This window comes from Pelophylax lessonae, assembly GCF_965119305.1.
Source record: "Pelophylax lessonae genome assembly, chromosome: 4".
In the NCBI taxonomy this organism is placed as follows: domain Eukaryota; kingdom Metazoa; phylum Chordata; class Amphibia; order Anura; family Ranidae; genus Pelophylax; species Pelophylax lessonae.
The window spans coordinates 493,456,911-493,483,375 of NC_138771.1; the positions used below are offsets into that span (position 1 = coordinate 493,456,911).

The 26,465-nt window shown below is 42.7% G+C and overlaps 1 protein-coding gene and 1 long non-coding RNA gene across 2 annotated transcripts in view; one reads left to right on the plus strand and one right to left on the minus strand.

The window, feature by feature from the left end:
* LOC309554153 overlaps window positions 1–26,465 on the plus strand; it is a 476,173-nt gene that overhangs the window by 296,832 nt on the left and 152,876 nt on the right. The window lies entirely within an intron of this gene.
* The window catches only part of DUSP16 (dual specificity phosphatase 16), a 37,689-nt gene that overhangs the window by 9,369 nt on the left and 1,855 nt on the right, over window positions 1–26,465 (minus strand). The window contains exons 2-3 of the mRNA XM_082255731.1: window positions 4,100–4,600; window positions 763–904 (exon numbers count right to left, since the gene is read on the minus strand). Coding sequence (XP_082111857.1) covers window positions 763–904; window positions 4,100–4,330 — 373 coding nt within the window. The 5' untranslated portion in view covers window positions 4,331–4,600. The remainder of the gene's footprint in view (window positions 1–762; window positions 905–4,099; window positions 4,601–26,465) is intronic.

Consider the following 26,465-nt stretch of genomic DNA (forward strand, 5'->3'; position numbering starts at 1 on the left):
ACATTAACCATTTTTAATCCTTATACTGCAAGCCATAGTAAATGTATATTTACTTGTTTTAAACTTTTTTTTTTTACATTTCTTAATTTGCTTTCTGATTTATGGGCTAGGCTAAAACGATATCATATATCCCAGGAGTCTTCATGAGCTTTATTCCTTCCTCTGGAGGAGGGGTTTTTCAGCTAAGCATACACTTCTACCTGCATGCCTAGCCTAAGGGCAGATGGATTCCAAGAAGTAAACGCTACATGAATAATCTGTCCTTGCTCAAGAATGGCTACAACTAGAAACCATGCTGGGGGGGGGGGGGTGAATTTGTAACAGTGGCTTCTCTACAAAGTAAAGCATGGATAGATGTTAGAGTTTGCTTCGAATATTAAAAATTAGAGTTTTCAGTTTGTGGCGTTTAGATAGAGTCCAGTTCTACTTTAAAAAGGGACCTGTCAGAATAGCAATTATCGGTCACAGATGGAGTTGCTGACCTATGATATCAGTTGGTGTCACCTGGTTCTCAGGCATAGCATTGGATCTGGCTAGTTCAGTGATGCGGAGTCAATACATTGCCTCTCAGAATGGACCGGCTTCTAGGAGTGAAAACGGTCTTCACAGGTTCTCTTTAGCCACATGTGAAGTGTGCTTTAAATTGCACAATCAGGGCTCCACCAGCCCACATAGAAAGTTTGGCTATTCTCAGAGCCATGGCAGGATGTGAAAGAGGTAGAGCTCCCTCTACAGTACTATGGTCGAGCCCTGCATGCTTACCTGCAAGTAGGTGGACATTGCTGAACAGCTTTTCCAGCTTGCGGAGCAGCACCGTCAGGAAACAGTCGGAGGGCAGAGAGGAGACATCAGATGTGCTCTGATCATACACTACCACCTGCTGGGCCTGGCACTCCAGCTCCACCTAAAAACACACAAGAGTAACACCTTTATCTTCAACACTGGTCCACATATTCATTGACTGTAGAACAAGTGGACCTCTCACGGAAACATGGAGCAGAACAATATAGATCTTTCCTGTTACCCTGCTGGGGAGATTCGCCCTCAAAGTGGTTATAAAGCCTTAAAGTGATTGCAAAAAGTCATTTTTTATTTTTTTAAGTTAAAAATACCAAACATGTTATACTTCCCTGCTCTGTGAAGTGAATTTGCACAGAGCAGCCTGGATTCTCCTCTTCTCGGGTCCCTGTTCGGCTCTCCTGGCCCCTCCCTCCTGTTGGGTGCCCCCACAGCAAGCAGCTTGCTATGGGGGCACCCAAGCTGAGCCACAGCTTCCTGTGTACATTCAGACACGGAGCTGTGGCCCGGCCCCACCCCCTCTCTCTCTCTGGCTGATTGACAGCAGCAGGAGCCAATGGCGCCATCCCAGCCAATGAGGAAGGGAGTCTCCGGCAGCCAAGAAACTCCGACAACATCGCTGGACCTCCTCTTCATCAAGTGCCCCCATGGAAAACCGCTTTTCCTGGGGGCACACGTGTGTGCTCGTTCCAGAGTCCATTGACAGACAGCGGGACTCGGCTCCACCCCCACTCCCATGTCACAAATTTTGATTAAAAGCAGCAGGAGCCAATGGCTCCTGCTGCTATCAATCTGTGTAAAGAGTAGAGAGACAGCGGCTGGAGCCACTGCACTTGTGCACATCCCTGGATCGAAACGGGCTAAGAAAAAGAGGTGAGCTGCAGCACAGAAGGTTTGTCACCTTAATGCATAGAATTCATTAAGGTGAGAAACCTTAAAGTGGTTGTAAAGTCAGAATTTATTTTTATCTTAATGCATTAGGATCAAAAGCCTTCCGTGTGCATCAGCCCCCTAATACTTACCTGAAGAATATGCATGCCACATATACATACACACACACACACACACCGATGTGCTCATAAGTTTACATACCCTGGCAGAATTTATTTCTTGGCCATTTTTCCAAGAATATGAATGATAACACAAACTTTTTTCACTCATGGTTAGTGTTTGGCTGAAACCATTTATTATCAATCAACTGTGTTTACTCTTTTTAAATCATAATGAGAACAGAAACTACCAATGACCCTGATCATAAGTTTACATACCCTGGTGATTTTGTCCTGATAACATGCACACAATTGGACACAAAGGGGTTTGAATGGCTATTAAAAGGTAACCATTCTCACCTGTGATCTGTTCGCTTGTAATAAGTATGTGTGTATAAAAGGTCAGTGAGTTTCTGGATTCCTGACAGACCCTTGCATCTTTCATCCAGTGCTGCACTGACGTTTCTGGATTCTGAATCATGGGGAAAGCAAAAGAATTTTCAATGGATCTGCGGGAAAAAGGTAATTGAACTGTATAAAACAGGAAAGGGATATAAAAAGAAAGGAATTGACAATGCCAATCAGCAGTGTTCAAACTCTAATCAAGAAGTGGAAAATTAGGAGTTCTGTTGAAACCAAACAAAGGTCAGGTAGACCAACTAAAACTTCAGGCACAACTGCCAGGAAAATTGTTTGGGATGCAAAGAAAAACCCACATATAAACTTCAGAAGAAATACAGAACTCCCTGAAAACATGTGGTGTGGCTGTTTCAAGATGCACAATAAGAAAGATGGGCTGCATGGTCGAGTCGCCAGAAGAAAGCCATTACTACGCAAATGCCACAAAGTATCCCGCTTACAATATGCCAAACAGCACAGAGACAAGCCTCAACCTTCTGGCACAAAGTCATTTGGAGTGATGAGACCAAAACTGAGTTTATTGGCCAAAACCATAAACACTACATTTGGAGAGGATTTAACAAGGCCTATGATGAAAGGTACATCATTCCTACTGTGAAACACGGAGGTGGATTGCTGATGTTTTGGGGATGTGTGAGCTACAAAGGCACAGGAAATTTGGTCAGAATTGATGGCAAGATGAATGCAGTATGTTATAAAATACTGGAGGAAAATTTGCATTCATCAGCCCAGAAGCTGCACATGGGACGTACTTGGACATTCCAACATGACAATGATCCTAAACACAAGGCCAAGTCCACCTGTCATTGGCTACAGCAGAATAAAGTGAAGGCTCTGGAGTGGCCATCTCAGTCTCCTGACCTCAATATCATTGAGCCACTCTGGGGAGATCTCAAACGTGCAGTTCATGCATGACAGCCCAAGAATTTACAGGAACTGGAGGCTTTTTGCCAGGAGGAATGAGCAGCTTTACCATCTGAGAAGATAAAGAGCCTCATCCACAAATACCACAAAAGTCTTCAAGCTGTCATTGATGTTAAAGGGGGCAATTCACGGGATTAAGAGCTGGGGTATGTAAACTTTTGATCAGGGTCATTTGGGTAGTTTCTCTTGTCATTAGGATTTAAAAAGAGTAAACACAGTTGATTGATAATAAATGGATTCAGCCAAACACTAACCATGAGTGAAAGAAAAGTTTTTGTGTTCTCATTCATATTCTCTGAAAAAAATCTAATTCTGCCAGGGTATGTAAACTTATAAGCACAACTGTAGAATATATATATTTATATGTGACAGTATGTGCTTATCCCCGAGTTCATCTTTAATGCTCACAAGAACTTTACCAAACATAGCTCCTGTGTTAAAGTGAATCTAAATTTGAGAAAAAAAGCTTAGTATTTGCAGCTTAGATGTAGTAGCTGAATTTATTTTTTTCTTCAGGCTATGACAATTTCTGCCAGAAATCCAATGCATTTGTCTCTTCCTTTGAGCTGAACTGCAATCTCAAACAATGTTAACATTTTTCACAGCTATCTTCTGTGAACTACAGAACACCTCCTATATATATGTTATAGAGATAAAGGCAGAGCGAGGTGTATTGCAGGCCTGCCCTAGGTTGACAATGCTTCACCACAGATACAGTACAGGGAATAAGCGTTGTCACCCTAGGACAGGAAAGAGAAAATTAGAATGTAATTAAAATAAAACTAGTGCAGCCACCACATCATATACTGCTACACTGCCAATTTAGATACACTTCATAGGTAAGGGTCTGTTTTCTAGAAGCAACAGATAAGTTATCACTTTCCAGTTTGTTGACCTTCTCCTTGAAACCCCCCCTAAGAGCATGGTGGCTCATTTAACCACCAATGCTCTCACGCAGCAACGCTTACCTTCTGCTTGGCGGAGTGATGGATCAGCTCAGCCACCTGCACCTTGTCCTGCTGCAACCGCCTCTTCATCAGCTTGGAGCAGTTAATGTTGATGGCGTCCAGGATATGGGAAGTGTTATATTCCACAAAGGGGCGACTGTCTATTAGGAGGACCTTCTCCATCCCTCCTCCCATCCACGACACCAGCTTGGTGGCGCTCACCTGCCGACACCGGAGGCCCTCAGAAGCCATGGCGGCACCTCTTCCCTCAGAGGTTGCGAGGGTGAAGCAATAGGGGAGTCTCACGGCCCTGTCCAGCACATGCTGCGTTCTCAGGCATCAGGGCATCCTGCAGGTTGGGCGATGCTGCTGGCACCACAACAAGGAGCCAGGAAGCTTTTCCACCCGATGGAGGGTTTAAAGGGCTCCCTGAGCAGAAACTTTCCTCCGTGTGCGACTATGACATCATCAGAGTGTCGATCCTGGAGCTCAGGGGGTACTTCTCAGGACGTCGGATGAATTCTGGGAGAGAAACACAGACAAGAGATCAGTCAATAAAAAAGTTACAGGAACACTAATGCAATTAAAGCCGCGACAGAGAATGAAAACACACAATGAGGTCATCAGTATTATGTTTAATCACAAGGAGGAAACCAGGAACAGAGGGCTGAGCTCACAGATTGTCAGTTTAACCCTGTTTGCTCCATACAGGCAGGAGAACGATCGACAGCCTCTTGTGTGCTCCTCTCTGATTTGGTTTCACTTTGTTATCTGGGCCTAAACTCCCCTAACTAAGCCCCACTAATGGCTATCTTTCCTTCTTCCTATTAGACTGCTTCAGTGGCTAAGGAGGAGAATAGACAGCTGTCAGGTACAGCTATGAAATCAGGCTCCAGTAACAATGTGAAACTAAATCAGAGAGGAGCACACAAGAGGCTTTTCTGAACTTGTAGTTTCAGATTTGCTCAGTACACCTGTGAAAGATTAAAATGGAGGACAGATTCACTTTAACCTGCCAAAAACCTTAGACACATACGGTCACACATGCTGTCCGTTTGTCCGTTTTTCATCCATCTGTTGACGGATGAAAAAACGGACATCAATGTATCTCTATGTAAAAACGGATGACAACGGTGATCAGTTAACATCCGTTTTCATCCTCTTCCGTCAATGTCCGGTTTTTTGAACGGATGAATGCCCTATTTTTCATCCGTCAAAAAAACGGATCGGATGAAAATCGGATGACAACGGACGAAAAACTGATACATTTTGACGTGACTGAACTGAATGGACCGTATGTGTGAAAGGGGCCTTAGACCATATAAAGGACTTTTACAAAAACTGCTTGGAATTATGCATTAAAAACAAACTGCAAAAATACACCCAGTTATCACTTTTATCTTGTTTTCTTGTAGTGGGAGGACTGCTAAACCACTGTAAAAACCTGACAACCACCTAAACTATGTGTTCCTTATAATATCATGCTGACAGAAAACTGGCAAGACATCATGGGGGTTACATTTATAGTTCCTGCTTTAAAACTGCTTATTAGGCTGGGTTCACACTGGTGCAATGCGGGAACCACAGCCATTCCTCTGAGGGTTCCCACATTGCATCTGACTCACAGGCACTTCACACTGCTCTCTGCCAACCGCTGCAGGTGTCAATATAAAGTTAATGACACCCCCAAAATCAGTTCGCAGAACGCAGTGTGAAATCGGATCGTATGGGTCTGCACACCCATGTGATCTGATTCCAGTGGGGACAAAAAACAAAACAGGTCCGAACCACTTTGGTGCAAATGCAATACGATTTCAGCCATACAAACTGTATGGCTGAATTCGCATTGCAGACATTGCATGTGATCTGCACAGCAATGCAGTTCGAATCACATGCAATGTCTGGCATCGCATAAGTGTGAACCCAGCCTAAAGGAACCACTTGATGGAAACTCTAACCAGATGACATTTGGTTGGCCCTGTGCATGACGTATCATATACATTTGTGGAGTTTTTTTGTGATTTTTATTTTTTATTTTTTTTAAAACCATAATTTTTTTTTTACTTTTTGTTGTCCTTGTTGAATCAGAGTGCTGAGGACCTCCTGCAGCCTCTTTGCAGCCACTTCAGCGATAGCAGCTTGGCATTTTAGGGCAAGTTTCGTGAAGGTGACAACAGTGGACCAGGTCAGCATAACATGTGTTTAAATGACTACTTGTAGTTGCAATTAGAATCCTGTGTGACAGTGTGATAATGCAGAAGCACAGTTGAGGGACAGAGATGGAACATTGCTACCCATATAACGGAAGGGGCCTAATCAAGGACCTTCGTCGCAGGATCACTAGGGGTTATTTTAATGAAATCTGTAGATTTAAATAATGCTGAAATTTACAATAAAGGAATACTAAAGCTTTATTTTGTTTTCTAATATAACAAACATGTCAAATGGTTTTACAGACAGCAGCTCCACTTCTTTTCAGGTCCTTTGCTGTCGCTCCTTCCCCTCAAGCAGTGTCCCCAGAGAAAGTTGCTTGCCCTGGGGGCACTCGCTCCCAAAACGCTGTGTGTGCTCGCTCCAAAAATGCTGCTTTAGGTCTCCTCATTGGCACACTGGCTGCGAATGACAGCAGTGGGAGCCAATAGGCTCCCACTGCTGTCTCAGCCAATGAGGAGGCAGAGTGCCCATCCAGCCAAGGCTCTCATGAACATCGCTTGATTTGAGGGGGCTCAGGTACAGAGTGGGAGATTGGGAGGATAGGGGGGGGGGGGTTGTTGGCACTGCACACAGGTTTTACCTTCATGCATACAATGCCTTTAAAACCTTTTTAAAATATATTAAATCGATTCAACAATCAACCTGTATTTGTTGGAATACTTATTAAGCCTATGTTTCCATATCCAATCATTGTAGGTTTAAACATTCTTGAAGCCATTGGGAATGCAATGAATAATTGGTTATACTTTAATAAAAAAAAATTTAAAGTGGAAAAAAAAAACACTTTATTATAACTAATTTTTCAATAAATTGTACAATATCTGTAAAAAAATAGATAAAAAAAAATATGGTAAATATCAAAGCGGTATTAAACCCAAAGGCAAACATTTATTATATTGCAGCTTACCAATTCTCAGAGTGTGATGTCTGCATTTGTTTTCTTTTTTAGGCTTTTACTTTCATCTGGTGATCTGGCAAGTAGTCTTGTTTTTTGAAAAAAATAAGTTCGCTGCCAGATGTATCATTTACAGGGATGAGATGAACCATTAACACTGACAGGGGTGCCTACAATGATCAGCTTTTATTTAATCATGTAAAACCTTTATCCCAAAAAAAAAAAAAAATGCTTGCTGTAACTGAATATGAGTGTGAGCTAGAGTTCAGTTTCAATTTATTAGTTTATCCAAATCTGCTAATACATTAACACTCCCCTCCAGAATAGCAGTGCTGCTGTGCCCCCTGTTCTCATTCCTCCAGAGTGGGGGCACTAGATTACAGGTGGTGTGGAGTGGCCAGGTGAAAAACAGGGAAAGAAGAAAGAAGAAGAATGCAGCCACCACATCTAATGATTGTTAAGCTTATGATATTTTTGGTTTTGGCTTGAATAACACTTTAAGCAAGATTTTTTGGTTGATTGGGTTTAAATCAAAGTTACATTAAACATATGTACCCTGCAGGAATATGAGGACACCATAGAAAATATTTTTTCGCCAAATTTCAACATATCTGAGAAGGCAAAGGAGGAGGAAAGAAAAAGAAACTTTCTTCTGTCCAATAACACAACAATACAGCCCCTGAGCTCATCAATGACTCTTCACACATAAAAATTCCAGGATTAGCCAAGAACAAACCGCAGAGAGCAGACACGGCTTCTGCAAACAGATGAGGTCATTGCCTGCAGGGGACCAGGACACACACACACCGCGTGCGCACACTACCAGGAGACGGATTACACGCTGCTTTTAGAACTGTCAGATTGTTATGTATAACATAGAGGAAGAAAAGCGATATAAGATGACAACCAGAGACAGCTGACCCCTTCAGGCTGGGTTCTCACTGTTGTGCTGCAATACCATTCATTTTTAGGGTGACCATACACATTACAATTTGATGGTGAAATCTTTTAGCTTACCAAAATGATGCAACATGAAGACAAATATTAACATTTTATTCCATGTATAGGACCAAACAATGGTAGATCTAAAGGATATTGTGCAATCACATTGTATAATATATGGACAGCTTTAATGCTCAATACTACTATTGTGCAATGCATTGCAAAATTAGTACATGCAACATTTTGATGTAATTTGGTGCGTTGGGCAGCCCATTCATTACAAAGTGAGTGCATTAGTTCACCACAACAGTGACATATTCTGATCTGCCACCCCGGGTTTCTCCCATTATGGAAGCAGAACTGCAGACCAATACATACATGTGAATATAGGCAATTATATTTGTAAACCTGCTCAGCAAGTCTTGTGATCCAAATCTCCTTACCACACTATATAGCAGGTGACACCATTATTCACTATTTCAGCTTTCAGTGTGACCTGCCTGCTTAATGGACTACAGAGGAGTGCAACTGCAGTGCTGAAGACCTCCAAATCTTCTCCAAGCTTCCTGAATGCATCACTCTGCAGCTCCCAGCAGCTGAAACATGTCAGAGGAACAGACCTGCGAGGCAATTGGCTTCAGCTGTCTGGTGTCCTCTGGGAGAATGACGTGAAGGTCATGCAGTTGTACAACATACCAATGTTGATCTTTTGCTTTTGGAATAAATAGGTAGACTAGAAGAAGGGAAAATCTGCCAATCTCATTTAAATATATCTCCAGTATGAGATGATTGAGTGGATGATCCTCCCATCCATGGGTAATAGAGGAGACCATTCATTGACTTCACTTGGAGAGCAGCGATTGGCCAGGCTGAGTTTTAGCCAATGATTACACCTGGGCTCCTTGGTTATTTTTCCACTCAACTTCCCTGCAAGGCACAACCATGTGTACTTGGTCAATCTAAGTGTAGACATTTGAAGAGATTGTAAGGCCCCTTTCACACGAGCGATTTCACGGAACGTAACCTGCTTACTCAACAAGGAAACGCTCCGTTGATCCCTACTGAGCAGGCAGATGACAGGTCCATCTCCGCTCACTGTGCAGAGCGGACACGGATACGGTCCCGCTCTCCCTATGGGGAAATCAGGTGAAAACAGACCGCCTGTCCATTTATATCGACTCGCCAGATGGATGGAAAATAGGACCACCATGCGCCTGGAAATGCAGACAGGATCTGATCGGATAGCAGCGGACATGTCACCACTGATATCCACCACTCCATAGCGGAGAACAGAGTGCGATCAGGTCCGCCTGACTGGCAGACCTGTGTAAAAGGGCCCTAAAAAAGGTTCTATTTTTTTTAAATTAACAAATGTGTTATACTAACCTGCTTTGTGTAATTGTTTTGCACAGAGCAACCCCAGATCCTCCCCTTCTGGGGTTCCCTGTCAGCACTCCTCTTACCTTCCAAGTACCTCCATATTCTATGGGGGCCCTGGTGTGGGCTCGATCCCAAGCTGCACTGTGTGCATCTACAGTGCCTTGCAAAAGTATGCACCCCCTTGCCTTTTTACCTATTTTGTTACATTACAGCCTTAAGTTCAATGTTTTGTTAATCTGAATCTTATGTGATGGATCAGAACACAATATAGTCTAAGTTGGTGAAGTGAAATTAGAAAAATATATACATAAAAAAATATATATACATTTAATGTTTGGGGGGGGTCTAAGTAATTTTCTAGCAACAAAACCTGATTATAACTGGTCTTCAAGAAGTTAATAAAATGTTGCTTTCAGCAATCTTTACAAGTAGACTTTAAAAAAAAGGACAGGAAGCCAATTGTGCACAGGAAAATATCTTTCCTTAAGGATCTCCTTTCATTAGTTATTTTCTAGCTGAATAAAGTACTTATTTAGTGAGGCGGCCTGGTTCATAAAAATCTCCTGATTTTTTTTCTCTGTCTCAGTCGCATCAGTCTGCAGCAACAACATGAAATCCAGAGTTTAATATTAACTGAGTGACATCAGCGATAAAGCCCTAGAAAGGAGGTGAGAGATGACGGCCTGTTTACATTCGCACACGTTTCCTAGTGGATGTCCTCAAAGCTCTCTGCAATATGACTCCTTCCATCTGAAGATATACAGAGAATACAGGCTGCAGATCATGTGTCTAAGCTGCGATTATAGCTCAACCGCACAGATTTTGTTCTGCGTATTGCTTGAAAAATTCAATCACAGAACACCAACTGATGCTTCTCCTTATTGTACCAACCACGTACTGACCCAATAGGCAGTCCAGGGGCCAACACAAGGGTACATGGATAAGCTGTAATACCAGCGATTTCACCAGTCCCTAGTGAATGGATAGGCTGTATTCTCAATGATGTTACCAGTCTCTAGTGAATGGATGGGCTGTATTCTCAATGATGTTACCAGTATCTAGTGAATGGATGGGCTGTATTCTCAATGATGTTACCAGTCTCTTAGTGAATGGATGGGCTGTATTCTCTATGTTACCAGTCTCTAGTGAATGGATGGGCTGTATTCTCTATGTTACCAGTCTCTAGTGAATGGATGGGCTGTATTTTCAATGATGTTACCAGTCTCTTACTGAATGGATGGGCTGTATTCTCTATGTTACCAGTCTCTAGTGCAATGGTTCTTAACCTTGATGGAGGTACTGAACCCCACCAGTTTCATATGAGCATTCACCGAACCCTTCTTTATTGGAAAAATAAAATATGATTTTTTCAAATTCAAAACATAGGTATATATTTAGGTATATATTTATACATAGGTGCACAAAATGAACAAAACCATTAAAGAACAAAACCATTAAGAACATAGAACAAAGCCATTAAAACATGATTTTCACACAAAAACATAATAATGAATATTTACTGCAAATCAGTGTGACTTCTGCTGTTGTCTTTCAGAGACCAGTTCAGAAATGACCTCCACCGAACCCACGAGACTGACTCACCGAACCCCTGGGGTTCGATCGAACCCAGGTTAAGAACCACTGCTCTAGTGAATGGATGGGCTGTATTCTCAATGACGTTACCAGTCTCTTACTGAATGGATGGGCTGTATTCTCTATGTTACCAGTCTCTAGTGAATGGATGGGCTGTATTCTCAATGATGTTACCAGTCTCTTACTGAATGGATGGGCTGTATTCTCTATGTTACCAGTCTCTAGTGAATGGATGGGCTGTATTCTCAATGATGTTACCAGTCTCTTACTGAATGGATGGGCTGTATTCTCTATGTTACCAGTCTCTAGTGAATGGATGGGCTGTATTCTCAATGATGTTACCAGTCTCTTAGTGAATGGATGGGCTGTATTCTCAATGATGTTACAGTATCTAGTGAATGGATAGGCTGTATTCTCAATGATGTTACCAGTCTCTAGTGAATGGATGGGCTGTATTCTCTATGTTACCAGTCTCTAGTGAATGGATGGGCTGTATTCTCAATGATGTTACCAGTCTCTTACTGAATGGATGGGCTGTATTCTCTATGTTACCAGTCTCTAGTGAATGGATGGGCTGTATTCTCAATGATGTTACCAGTATCTAGTGAATGGATGGGCTGTATTCTCGATGTTACCAGTCTCTAGTGAATGGATGGGCTGTATTCTCAATGATGTTACCGATCTCTAGTGAATGGATAGGCTGCATTCTCAATGAAGTTACCAAGCTCTAGTGAATGGACAGGCTGCAGCACCCGGCTCATGCTCTCAGTGAGTTGCTAAGAACCTTAGCCAGCCCCTTACATGTGTTTGGAGTGCATTCAATGGGTATTCTGGCAAAAAATAAATAAAATGCAGCATGCTCTACTAAATGTACGCAAAAGCACAGCAATGGTGAAAACTAGGTTCACTGAAATGCATAAATTTTTCTTGCATGCATGTTCCTCCTGCATTAAAAAAAAAAAAAAAAAAAACGCATTTAAAACTGCTTGCCGACTGCCGCACGACTATTTACGTCGGCAGTCAGCCCCTCACACGCAAAGCGACCTAGATCTACGTCGCTAGCCTGTAAGGGTTTTGTGAGTAAGCGCACGCCGCCGGATGCGCGCTCCCGCTCGGTCACGGAAACCCGCCCCCCCCGCGCGTGTGCCCGGCAGACCCGATGTCCGCCGGGCACTCGCGATCGTCCGTGATAGCGGGAGAAAGGCAGGAGGCTAATGTAAACAAGCCGCCTGTCAGTCTCCCCTGTGTAAGAATGGTGATCAAACGGTTCTACTATGTAGGACCGTTGATCACTGTTCTTACACATCAAGCAATAGCCAACCACAGTTAGAAACACGCCCCTAGGGACACATTTAACCCCTCCCTCTCAAAAAAGTTAACCCCTTCACTGCCAGTGTCATTTTTACAGTAACAGTGCATATGTATAGCACTGATTACTGTAGTAATGTCATTGGTAACCCCAAAAGTGTCAAAAATGTCAGTCAAGGGTCCGATCTGTCTGCCGCAATGTCGCAGTCCCGCAAAAATAAATCGCAGATCGCCGCCATTACTCGTTAAATAAAAAAAAAAAAAAAAACTTTCCCTTTGTTAGTAAACACAATAACTTTTGCGCAAACCAATCAAATTACGCTTTTTGCGATTTTTTTTTCCAAACATATGGTTAAAAAAAAAAAAAAATTGGCCTAAAATGTTAAATTTTGATTTTTACAATTTTTTGGGGGGAATTTCATATAAAAAAAAAAAAAAAATGTGAAAAATATTGTTATTTTTGCAAAATTGTCGCTCTTTTTGTTTATAGCGCATGATCAAAAAATAGCACAGGTGATCAAATACCACCAAAAGAAAGCTCTGTTTGTGGGAAAAAAAGAACGCCAAATTCGTTTAGGTACAGCATCGCACGTCAGCGCAATTGTCCATTAAAGTCACGCAGTGCCGAATCGCAAAATAGGCCCTGGTCAGGAAGGGGGTAAAATCTTCCAGGGCTTAAGTGGTTAACTGTATATGGTGTAAATAGGCCCTGAAGCTCTTCTACCGTTTGTTAAGAATACGTAAAGAGTTTAATATCCATAGTCTGGGCACAGGGGCACTTTATTACACAGTTGCCACAGCTCAGCAGAGCCCAGTACTATTTAAAGAGATGTAAAAAGCAGACACAGTTTTGTCACATTTGTCCCATCAATTATTGGGGTTCTCTAGACATAAAGGGACATTAATAATCAGAATACAGTTCTACAAAACTATAAAGTAGCACAAGTCACTGATCTCAGATTAATCATTACACCGGGTACATTTGAGAACTTTACTGTTTGCTGTAAACTTGAACGCTAGTAACCCATGAGGCGTCTTATATAAAGTTTGGTTAATTGCCACCTGAGCGCATTGCGATAATGACCGCCGTTCCCAGCTGTAATTGGAGGCTGCGGGAGGTGAAGTCATTGGGATTTCTGGCCTGTAATAAAAAGTATTGTCAGATAAGGGGAGCGGTGAGCTCATAGGGCGTGGACGCTGTTCTATCAGATGGGAGTGTTCCGGGTCCATACGAGGTGCAGGTAAACTGACCTGACTGGTAACGGCACCGCTGAAACATTGTTTAACCCTTTCACACAATACTTTAGACAGGTGGAAACAACTGTGAATTAAAACAGCAATTGCCCACAATGACAGCGGCGGCTGTCAAAATACCTGAACAGCAGCTGCATATGACTGATGCCATGGTTGTTCTGCTGACAATTTTCCACCTGGCTCCCTCAATATTTTACCTGAATGTCAGGGTGGAGGGGACCACAGTGCAAAATTTCCCAACGTCTATGGTTTTAGTATTGTGTCAGTGTAACCCTTCCAGCTTTTTATTACCTCTCAGAGATCACACTACTCTCCCTGGCAGTGCCTTCAGCTGCTTTTCTCTCCAGAAGTATGGAGCCATCCTTATTCAGGCATCATTTAGGATCCACATCTATTTTCTCAACTGAGATGCTGGCTTAAGCCCCGTACACACGCAACGAATTTCTGCCGACCGGTTGTCCGTCTTTTGTCCAGAGTGGTGTCCGTTGGTAGGAATGTGCCTAGACTGCACACAAATTTTCCCGCACGACTGAATTCTACTTCAGAAATGATGTCATGTATTGGATTGCTTTCTATGTGTTCTTTCATCTCTGAGCATGCCTAGTCTTGCTCATAAGATTTTTTCCCCATCGAAATCTGAACTAATGAGACAAAAATCGGACGTGTTTTGATGGTCGACAAAAATTATATAGCCTGCACACCGACTTTTCGGCCGAAAAAATCCTGGAGTCGGTTGTCGGAAAGCACCATACTAACAAGCCAAAAATCGGCAGATCGGTCGTCGGACGAAATTTCCCAGCCGAATTTCTTCTCGTGTGTACGGGGCTTTAGAGAGGACACAATTATGTCAAACCCGGTGCCTGGCCCAGATCAGCCCCTGCTGCAGCCTCTTGCCTTGCTACAAAGTTGCAGTTTGATCACTGGGGGAGAAACAAATAAAAAAAAAAAAATGCTTCCTCCTGCCTGAAATAAACTCATACCATCCTCTCAAGTCAGACAAGGACAGGTTTTTAATGCCATATTTCTGAAAAAAAAAAAAATAAATACATGCGGACAGTTCCAAAAGCCATTCTATGTATGAAAGTACCCCTAGCCCTGTGGGCCTGGAAAGGAAAGGTAAAGCAGAAATCCTTTCTACCAGCATGTAGCTTTCAATGTCTTCTCAATGAGCCCCAAAACCCAGAGACCCCCCATATACACATATTAAATCTGGGAAACAAAGTCATCAATTGGAATGCCTTTGTTCTGTCGTCTGTCAAACATGGAAGTTCAAAAGAAGCAGACAAGAAAAATTTGATTTGGCAGTTAATCATCCTGCTGGACTCATAATTCAAAATTTTTGGTCCAAGAAGCCTAAAGAGTGATGAAAGATAAATAAAATAAAAGCTGCAGAAAGGCAGGTTAGGGTTAATGGTGCACAGCAGCCGCTGACTCATCCTGGCTTGATTTCAGCCTCAGGAGTCTCACAGTATAAAGATGAACAAATCCAGTATAGCAATCACATGATGGGAGCGCAGATTATTGATAACTGCCAAGGACCAGAAAATAAGGGGTTAAAGTGAACAGTGAGGGTCTAGGTACACTGGGACATGCAGTACAGCATCAAGATGGAAAAATAAACACAGCTACTCTCCTCACATGGGGTACCATTCATTTATGGTAATACTAGACACACTGCAAGAAAGATCTAATATATATATATATATATATATTTTTTTTTTTTAATCATACCAAAAAAAAAAAAAAAACAGCTTTCAAAGCGATCAGACAATAATCTGATTGTTAGTACACAGCTTTTGTCCAAAATTTTCAGAAGGCACAAACATTTTTCTTGTACAATGCCAGTTCATACCATTTTCATTTAAATCAGTACAGTTTGCATCCAAAAATACATCACTTCTGAATTTTTATTCTGTTGTATGAGAATTTTCATACTTTTGTAACCTCTTCATTTTCGATACGAGACTAGCATGCTCCAACAACACTCAGGCTATTCATTCCTATGGCTGGGGCTGTACTCCTCTGAATGGTTGTGGACCTGCAGAACCACCATAGGCTTAAACAGGCTGGGTACAGCAAGACATGGGACATGTTCAGGGGTTTTCTTCAGCAAAGGCTGTGCATTTGCGGGCAATTTCAAAATGACAGCTGGTAGTTGCTGTGTGAATACAACTGTTGTAGAATGTGTTGCGGTCAGACAATGGACTGTCTAACACTGTTTATAAACATTGTTCAGGAGATAGAGAACAAATGTTCTCTATCTATTTATAAACATTGTTCAGGAGATCGAGAGATACAATGCAACATTGTTCCAAACATCTGCAGATCAAAAGGATGAGCTTCACTTGGAATAGGATGTCAGTTAAAGCAACCTGACAAATGAACTCCCATAACCCGAATACCCACCTACTGGCTCTAAGAACTCTTAAAAGGGTCGAGAGACGGTTGGCATGAAGGCGTTATACATTTATAGATTTCTTTTGTTCAGCCTGCAGACAGAATGAAAGAAACCTAACAGATTCCTCCAGGGGCTATCAGAATAGCTGAACAGTGCCTGCATCTGACGGGATGCAGGCTCTGCTTGACCAACAATTTTTCACCCAGTTCCTTTGGCAAAAATGACCTGAACAAGCGACTATTGTTGAACCAGGTGGTGCAGACAGGAACCAAAATTGGAGCCATGTATGGCAGACTTTACCTTGTTATCTTAAATAAAGACAAAGAGAACGTTTGTTAGAATCAACAAACCTGTGATGGACTGCCTGGCACCCAGCCTGGGTAAAATAATCTATGTATAGGGGTTGGGTTGTGGCGCTGCTCTGTGTGCAATTAAAAATTAATGCATCCATAGGGGTATCAATGATTCCGAAACCCACAAAATAGATCGGCTATGCGCAACATATGCAAAATTATTATATGCAAAAACTACTAAAGTGCAAAATATAAATTATTGTGCAACATTAGAAAAAATGTGTGCAAAAATGCTAAAAGTGCTACAATGTTCCCAAGTAGGGTGAGCTTCCAATTACACTCGAATCAAACGATCCATGAAATCGCACATGAAACAAAGTGATCTGTGCTTGGTAAACACTCAAATCATGAACAATCCAGGAAATCACACATAAAAAAAACGTAAAGTGATCTGTACTTGAGAAACAGTTCATGGGTAGCGCAGTGTCATATAAATTTGGCGTTCTCTTTAGCCTTGTTGATCCTTATGGTAGCATCAATAAAGGGATGTTAAAAGTATTACAACCAGGGGGGTTGTACCACGGCATGCAATGTGCCCGGTGTCTCCACTCTTGCCCCCCTCCTTATATTACACTCACCAGATGTCTCTCCCCTTACAGCAGGGGGATGCCCCCCTCCTGATATTACACTCCCCAGATGTCTGTCCCCTTGCAGCAGGGAGATGCCCCCCTCCTGATATTACACTCACCAGATGTGTCTCCCCTTGCAGCAGGGGGATGCCCCCTTCCTGATATTACACTCACCAGATGTCTCTCCCCTTGCAGCAGGGGGATGCCCCCTTCCTGATATTACACTCACCAGATGTCTCTCCCCTTGCAGCAGGGGGATGCCCCCTTCCTGATATTACACTCACCAGATGTGTCTCCCTTTGCAGCAGGGGGATGCCCCCTTCCTGATATTACACTCACCAGATGTGTCCCTTTGCAGCAGGGGGATGCCCCCTCCTGATATTACACTCACCAGATGTCTGTCCCCTTGCAGCAGGGGGATGCCCCCTTCCTGATATTACACTCACCAGATGTCTCTCCCCTTGCAGCAGGGGGATGCCCCCTTCCTGATATTACACTCACCAGATGTCTCTCCCCTTGCAGCAGGGGGATGCCCCCCTGCTGATATTACACTCTCCAGATGTCTCTCCCCTTGCAACACGGGTATCCAGTTTTTCAGCTACACCTGGCTGTACACTGCTTTCACGACAAACTTTCTGGTGGGCTTTCCTTGTAGTCCCCCGCAATCTGCGCTGAAGACAAGTGGACTTATGTGTTGTGTTGATGAAGTCAAGTCAGTTTTGTTTGCTGCTGGAAACTCAGTTTTCATTTGCTTTAAAGAGAAAATAAAGACATTTAAGTTTAGGACCTGGTATGGACTGAGGGGACCCATGCCATTTTTTTTTCCTTTCATTTTTTTTTTAATAGCCGGCAATTTTAACCTCAAGTCATTTTAAATGTGAATGGACTCTTTTTAGAAATGTCATTTTTGCTGTAGCATGTTTAATGCATGCTAAAGATGCACCAGTTTACAGGCAGACTAAGGGGACCCCCCCTGGTACTATAATTAAAGGATTTTTTTGTTTTTGTTTTTAACTGCCACTTTTTTTTTTTTGGTTTAGCCATCAGCGGGGAAACCCATTGACAGCTGATGACTCATCAGTTGTAAAAGGACGCTGCAGCCGGCTTCCCGGCTCTGCTCCTTAACAACCAGCTTATACTGCCCCCTGAGTGGGCAAAGCTTTGTCAGCGAACACCCTGCAAATTTGGTGTTTGGCCAAACAGACAAATGTTCGGCCCGAACTCATGCTCGGGCCGAACCGTTTGTCCATCCCTAGTTGTAACATGACAAAATGTGGAAAAATTTCACGGGGTATGAATACTATTTCAAGGCAATGTAGGGGGCCATAGATTACTGGTTAGGGGCCTACAATGGCAGATACAACTTTGGACTACTAAAAATGTAATTTATTTTAATTTCCCTTCCATGGTTCTTCCCTCCCCCTCATCAAATTACTAATGACTTTTTTTTATTGGATTTCACTTCTTTCAATGGTGGAGGCTCAAAATCATATATGGGTGTTACCTAGGGTTATCTGCATGCATGAAGATAGTTGAATAACCCCTTCCAACAGCCAGCACACTGCTTGCATGGGGGCTGTGGGCCCTTACAAGGAGTACTGAGGCAGGGTGCTGCCATTTCAGGAAGCCATGTTTAGCACCCTCCAGTCCTGATCTGCTCACATTGCACAGAGAATCACAGCGACCCAGTGATGAAATATCTGGATCCAAAATAAGGTATGGAATGAAAAAATGTTTTTATTTAAAAAGGTCATGAGCATGTTAAATATTTAAGGAAGGGAAGTGAACAGGAAAGCTTTAATTACAACTTCCTAAAATAAAGACTTTAGAGCAGCACAGGGGTTAAAATCTCACTGACAATGTCTCTGAACAGAGCAGAGAGGTCACTGAGTTGCACTGCTATTCACACTCATGTTGTCAGCAAAGTATGAAGCATCTCAGACTAATCTATAGAGGTTCCCGGCTCTGGCCCATGGACACATTGATGAATGTCCCTGGAGTGGGGATTAACCCCTGAGGGCACTGCAGTCTATGTATGCCAGGCGCTCAGCCACCGTCATTTATTATGCTGCACGCTGCCTGCAGGAGAACAGAGCCTCCCCACCATTACATGTAACATAACTTCACCATGACATCATGGCTCTGCAGCCCGCCACAGCCAGGGGTCCAACCCCCGTCCCCCCCCCCCTCCTTCTCCGACCCGCCACTGCAGCTGTGATCCCACTAACACATGATGTCACCCTCCTTGGGATTTAACCCCTTGCCTGACAGAACAGCAAGAGGCAAAATACAGGACGAGAGTCTCGGTCTGAGCAACAAACCGGTCTTAGAAGGTAAAAATCACAACAAAGCTTTGTAAAACATGGGAAGAGAGATTCTAATATCATCCACGGAGGAAAAAAAAAAAAAAGGAGGAGTTTCGGGAACTGATCAGATCTGAAGATATATAAAAAGTATCTAAAACCAAAACCTTTTGTTTGTTTGGCATGCATTAGTAAAGGGCCCCTTCTTTTTAAAATGTGTGAGCTCAGAGACACAAAAGAAAGAAAAACCATATTCTTAGTTGTCCTCACTGCAAGATTTTCCCTGCAGCATATTACATTTATAGAAGATTAAAAATGCAATATTTTAGGGAGGAAACACAGACGCTGAATTAATTTTTTTAAAAGGCCCTACTTTCGCTTAAGAAAGTCTCCCTGAGTGGCGACGAAACGCGTTGTGTCCCTGTGACTGCATGTCTTCCGTTCCTCCACTATTTATAAAGGGACTATGACTGAACATAGGCATGGAGCCTTTTTGCAATGGTGTTCTCAATGATGAGTGGGGTACCAATACCACTGTGTCTATAAATAAAATATTTGGACTTGAATTTGTCTGCTATTATTCCTAAACCAGAGCATACTGCCATTTGACTGCACAATTGTAAAAGAAGGTTTCTAGTTGATTTTATATATAGAGAGTGGCACCACCATCTATGAACAGAGTGTGTGTGTGTGTGTGTGTGTGTGTGTGTTAGGCCTTATGACCATAGAGGGGTGCCACATACAGTGCCTTGCGAAAGTATTCGGCCCCCTTGGAACTTTGCGACCTTTTGCCACATTTCAGGCTTCAAACATAAAGATATAAAACTGTAATGGTTTGTGAAGAATCAACAACAAGTGGGACACAATCATGAAGTGGAACAAAATTTATTGGATATTTCAAACTTTGTTAACAAATAATGTAACTGAAAAATTGGGCGTGCAAAATTATTCAGCCCCTTTACTTTCAGTGCAGCAAACTCTCTCCAGAAGTTCAGTGAGGATCTCTGAATGATCCAATGTTGACCTAAATGACTAATGATGATAAATAGAATCCACCTGTGTGTAATCAAGTCTCTGTATAAATGCACCTGCACTGTGATAGTCTCAGAGGTCCATTTAAAGCGCAGAGAGCAAGAACAAGGAACACACCAGGAAGGTCCGAGATACTGTTGGAGAAGTTTAAAGCCGGATTTGGATACAAAAAGATTTCCCAAGCTTTAAACCTCCCAAGGAGCACTGTGCAAGCCATAATATTGAAATGGAAGGAGTATCAGACCACTGCAAATTTACGAAGACCTGGCCGTCCCTCTAATCTTTCAGCTCATACAAGGAGAAGACTGATCAGAGATGCAGCCAAGAGGCCCATGATCACTCTGGATGAACTGCAGAGATCTACAGCTGAGGTGGGAGACTCTGTCCATAGGACAACAATCAGTCGTATACTGCACAAATCTGGCCTTTATGGAAGAGTGGCAAGAAGAAAGCCATTTCTTAAAGATATCCATAAAAAGTGTTGTTTAAAGTTTGCCACAAGCCACCTGGGAGACACACCAAACATGTGGAAGAAGGTGCTCTGGTCAGATGAAACCAAAATCAAACTTTTTGGCAACAATGCAAAACGTTATGTTTGGCGTAAAAGCAACACAGCTCATCACCCTGAACACACCATCCCCACTGTCAAACATGGTGGTGGCAGCATCATGGTTTGGGCCTGCTTTTCTTCAGCAGGGACAGGGAAGATGGTTAAAATTGATGGGAAGATGGATGGAGCCAAATACAGGACCATTCTGGAAGAAAACCTGATGGAGTCTGCAAAAGACCTGAGACTGGGACGGAGATTTGTCTTCCAACAAGACAATGATCCAAAACATAAAGCAAAATCTACAATGGAATGGTTCACAAATAAACATATCCAGGTGTTAGAATGGCCAAGTCAAAGTCCAGACCTGAATCCAATCCAGAATATGTGGAAAGAACTGAAAACTGCTGTTCACAAACGCTCTCCATCCAACCTCACTAAGCTTGACCTGTTTTGCAAGGAGGAATGGGCAAAAATTTCAGTCTCTCGATGTGCAAAACTGATAGAGACATACCCCAAGCGACTTACAGCTGTAATCACAGCAAAAGGTGGCGCTACAAAGTAACTTAAGGGGGCTGAATAATTTTGCATGCCCAATTTTTCAGTTTTTTATTTGTTAAAGTTTGAAATATCCAATAAATTTCGTTCTACTTCATGATTGTGTCCCACTTGTTGTTGAGTCTTCACAAAAAATTACAGTTTTATATCTTTATGTTTGAAGCCTGAAATGTGGCAAAAGGTCGCAAAGTTCAAGGGGGCCGAATACTTTCACAAAGCACTGTATATGGAACCACATGGGAGGTTAAATGGACACTCGTAGTCGACTAAAATAGGACAAAACAATTCAGATGACTAAAATACAACTAAAACTGCATTTTACTCAAAAGACCATACCTAAAACTGAATGACAAAATTAAAGCATTAAGCTAAAATAAATAAATAAAATAAATATTGATCCTGTTCCCTTAAAGTAGGTTATACAGCACAGTGCTTTTGTGGTATAATTTGGCCCCTTCTATCGCCTAGAAAACCTGCCCAATCCTGCCTGGCTATGCCCTCCCCTCTGAAAAACTGACCACGGTATATTATGGCTGCTGAGCCCTGACAACGTGGTCAGTTTACGTGCCTCCGTCATCCGCAGCTCCCCTGTCCTCTCTCCCCCACTCCCTCCCTGCCTGTCTGCTCCTGTGTCAGTGCCCGCCCCCTCCCTGTCTGCTCCTGTGTCAGTGCCCACCCCCTCCCTCCCTGTCTGCTCCTGTGTCAGTGCCCGCCCCTTCCCCTCCCTGCCTACTCCTGTCAGTGCCCACCCCCTCCCTGCTCCTGCGTCAGTGCCCGCCTCCTCCCGTCCCTACCTGCTCCCGTGTCAGTGCCTGCCCCCTCCCTCCCTGTCTACTCCTGTCAGTGCCCGCCCCCTCCACCCCCTGCTCCTGTGTCCGCCCCCTCCCCTCCTGCTGCTGTAGTTTCATTTAATGTTTTATACCATCCTGTCTGTCTATTAACCCTGTGTGCCCGTGTCTGTCTTGTAAAAATAAGCCGTTTACCAGTTTTCAGAGGGCCAATCGCCACTTATGTGACCCCCCCTGTTCTCTCCTCATTCCCTCCCAACTGACGTCAGCGGGGAATCCTCGGCTCCACCCGCTGCAGCTGTCAGACAGGGAGAGGAGAGAGTCGGCGGGTCACGTGAGCGGCGATCTGAAAACTGGAACAGCTTCTTTTTATAAAAACACAGACACAGGGGCACACAGGGTTATTAACCACTTAAGGACCAGGCCCATTTCCAACACTTGTCGTTTACAAGTTAAAAATCAGTATTTTTTGCTAGAAAATGGTCTTAGAACCCTCAAACATATTTTATTTTTTTGTTTTAATCTTTTTTAGCAGGGACCCTAGAAAATTAAGATAATTGCAATACTTTACATCTCACCATATTTGTCTTACAAACGCAATTTCTTTGGAAGAAAATACACTTTTTGTGAATTAAAAAAATAACACAGTAAAGTTAACCAATTTTTTTCTAGAATGTGAAAGATAATGTTATGCTAAGTCAAGTGCTAGAAATATTGCTCTTCCTCTTAACGATCGTGGCGATACCTCATGTGTGGTTTGAACACCGATTACATAGGTGAGCTCGGAGGGACGGGGCGCTTTTTTAGATTATATATATATTATAAAATTTTTCTTTTTATTTTACTTTATTTATACACTGTCCCTTAAAAAAAAAAGATTTTGATCACTTTTATTCCTAATACAAGTAATATAAAACTTCACTTGTAATAAAAATAAGCAGGACAGGTCCTCTTTAATGTGAGATCTTACATCTACACCAAAAAAAAAAAAAAAAAAGAAATTCGCCCTTTAAGGTCATTGGGCGGAAGCAACATCGGACGTCGCTCCGGTCCTCCAATGGCATAGAGTCGAGTGGGGGCCATCTTGCCCTCACTCTACTTCCTGCGCAGCACCAGAGGGGATCAGATAATTTTCCCCGCTACCGAAAGCTAAGGTAAGCAGGGAAAATTCCTGGAAAGCGGCGGGAGGGGGGCCGGTCACCTCTCCTGACGCCCATAAAAGTGATCCCGTGGCGAATCCGCCACTAGGATCACTTTTATGTGAAAAAAAGTCTGGTCATGTAGGAAAATACTAGGGTTATGGCAGCTATCTGCAGCCATAACTCCGGTATTTAACGTCAAAGTAGCAACGTAAATAAACTGTGGTCGGTCTGAAAGTGGTTAAACAGACATGATGGGATAAAGTGGCTGAATAACCACTAACACTGCTTATATATCAAAATGGCCAATTTGGTCTGTAGTGCATGTTGAAATCTGAATACCATAAATAAGAACATGCTTTATACTCCAGGACTATAGAAGTGATTTTGGAAATTCTAGAGAAATGCTGTTTATGCATTACAGTTTAACTAAACCCATTACAGTTTAGTTGACTAAAATGTATTGGAGATTTTAGTCAACTAAAAAATGTAAAAGTACTACATGAGACTCAAAAAGACTGACTAAAATTGAAACAAAATTTGATGTAAAAAATAACATCGTCTCCTCTAATTTATTTTTGCTGCTGTGAGCTTACTTTCTGTTAGGTAGTGCCTATTTTCATTCTCTATGGTCCTAACATATGTAGGAACATAGGATTCGTAGTGTGCATAAGACCGCAAATAATGTGCACTGCTCATTCCAAACAAAAGGAAGTGAGGGGGGAAAGGAGAGGTTTAAGAACTCACAGAAGGACTTTACAAGGAGGCAGAAAAACACAGCAACAGCAAATGGATTACAGTCATAAGTAGTGAAAGTGTATAGATTTTTATTGGGAATAAGGATATTGTTCAGTGTCACTTTAGGTCCTGTTTCACACTGTACATCGCATGTGAATCCCACAGAAGCCACACTGTACTCCTGTGCAATTCAAATGCGATTCAGTGCTGTGCGATTTTAGCCCATTCATTTTGAATGGGCTCTAATCACACCAAAGAAGTGCAGGCACCTTTTTGGAAGCTGCAACGCAACAGCATCACAAGGTAGTTTGTACCATGCGATCCAGTGCAGGAAAACCACACTGCGTTTGTGATCCTTTTTGGGGTGTTAACTTTGTATTGACACTCACAGCGGATCGCAAACACAGTGCGATTGCAATGCGGTGCAGGAAACATGGAGGGATCGCTGCTTTTCCTGTACTGCATATGTGTGAATCTAGACTAAAATCCGCATATCAGAACCTAGAATAAAATCTGCATATTTACAGGAAGATACAAATAACTGCTGCTTGGCCTTTGCTGCCGCTAATATCATTACATGTCTGCTTCTGCAATTATATTATGAGCTTCCTGTGGGCCACTATATATAATAAAAACACACACACACACACACAATAGACTATGAATATTTTCAGCATGTGACAGTATATAGGGGGGTCTTGGTGGGGCCCTTTATATGACAGCCGAAGTACACATCATCCTGTTGGATGTGGAGTATCCTAGGAAGGGTTGGTTTATCAGCCTTAGCGGTCACAGGAATATTTTTAGTATTCTATTTTATGGTCGATCTGGGAACATGATAATTATCTGCGTTATTTTACCTAGTAGTTTCTCGATGCGATTCTTTGGTACAATAAAGATTTTTCTTGCAATAAGAAACATATGCAGTTGATGCCCCAAGCTTTATCAAAATAAAAAACAACAAAGTAAATAAATCGAACCTTCTATTTGGAAGGTCTGCTTTGACTTCCCCCTTCCCAACATCGGCTTGAGGTCCTCACACGGGCGGTCCGATCAGGTCCGCCTGTATTTTTTAGGCGGACCAGATCGGACCCTCCATTCACCCCTGTGGAGCAGCAGATGTCAGCCTTGACACGTCCGCAGACACCTGCGGCTATCCAAACTGATCCTGTCCGCTAAATCCAGCCAGACAGTGACCCTATTTTCCATCCCATTTTTGATCCATCTGGCAGATCGGATATGATTGGGTGAAAACAGACAGGTGGTCTGGTTTCACCTGATTTCCTCATGGGGAGAGCGGGACAGTGTCCTTCTCCGCTCTGCACAATGAACAGGAACAGAACTGTCATCCGCCAATCCAGTCTCTCAAGTGGGGGCGCCCGTGTGAAAGGGGCCTTAGTGGAAAAAAAAAAAATCAAAATGCATAGTCCACTTGTGCCAAACACAAGGTCTGCGGGTGGAAAGGCTCTGTACATCAAGTCTTACAGATGCAACCGGCCCAATGGAGGTCAACCCTAATGCTGATGCAGCCCCTGATGAAATGGAGTTTGACACCCCTGGCATAGTCCATCCTTACTGACCGCCATTCCCATGTACCTTGGTGGTCAGTGCCTGAGGGCACCTCATAGACTACCTGCAGTGTGGGAGATCCAATGTCTACAGTCACCGGACCCTTCGCCCTCAATCTTCTGCAACATTTATACCATTATGGTGATAAATACGACCGCAGCCACATCGGTGGGGATAATCAAATATAGCGACTCCCATGAGAGCTTTATGCTTTTTTACCACCTGCCAAATGGTTACTGATCAAATCCCATCTAATGATTGTGGGAAGTCGAAAAAGGAAGAATAAAGATGAATGAGCAGAGAACTGATATGTAGGTTCTGGGAAATGGTGCTGGGTTATGTAAGATGCAATCAGTTCAGAGGAAGTGGAATCATGTGAACAGAATCTTCCTGCAAACAAACTCCTATTAATGACCCTCTTGTGTCTCGGGTAAATGTAATGAGGAGCATGTGGTCTGACACATGGATAAAAAACGCAAAACTTGAACTCCGCCATGAATGAGCAAAAAAAATAAATAAATAAATAAAATGTACACCAAATCACAAAAAAATAAAAAACCTAAACCGGAAAAGGCAAAAATAAAAAGCTTGTAAATGTATCCCTAACAGAATGGCATTTAGTCCGCTTAGTATTGTCAAAAAATACCATTTTATAATAGCTTTTTTTTTTTTCCCCCCACTTTATTACCCTCTTTTCTCAATGCTGCTGATCTCCTGCAGGCCTTATTGCACCCATTTCAGTCTGCATGCACTCCAGTGATGGCAGCATGGCATTTCTCAGGGCACACTTCCCGTACAACAGTGAAC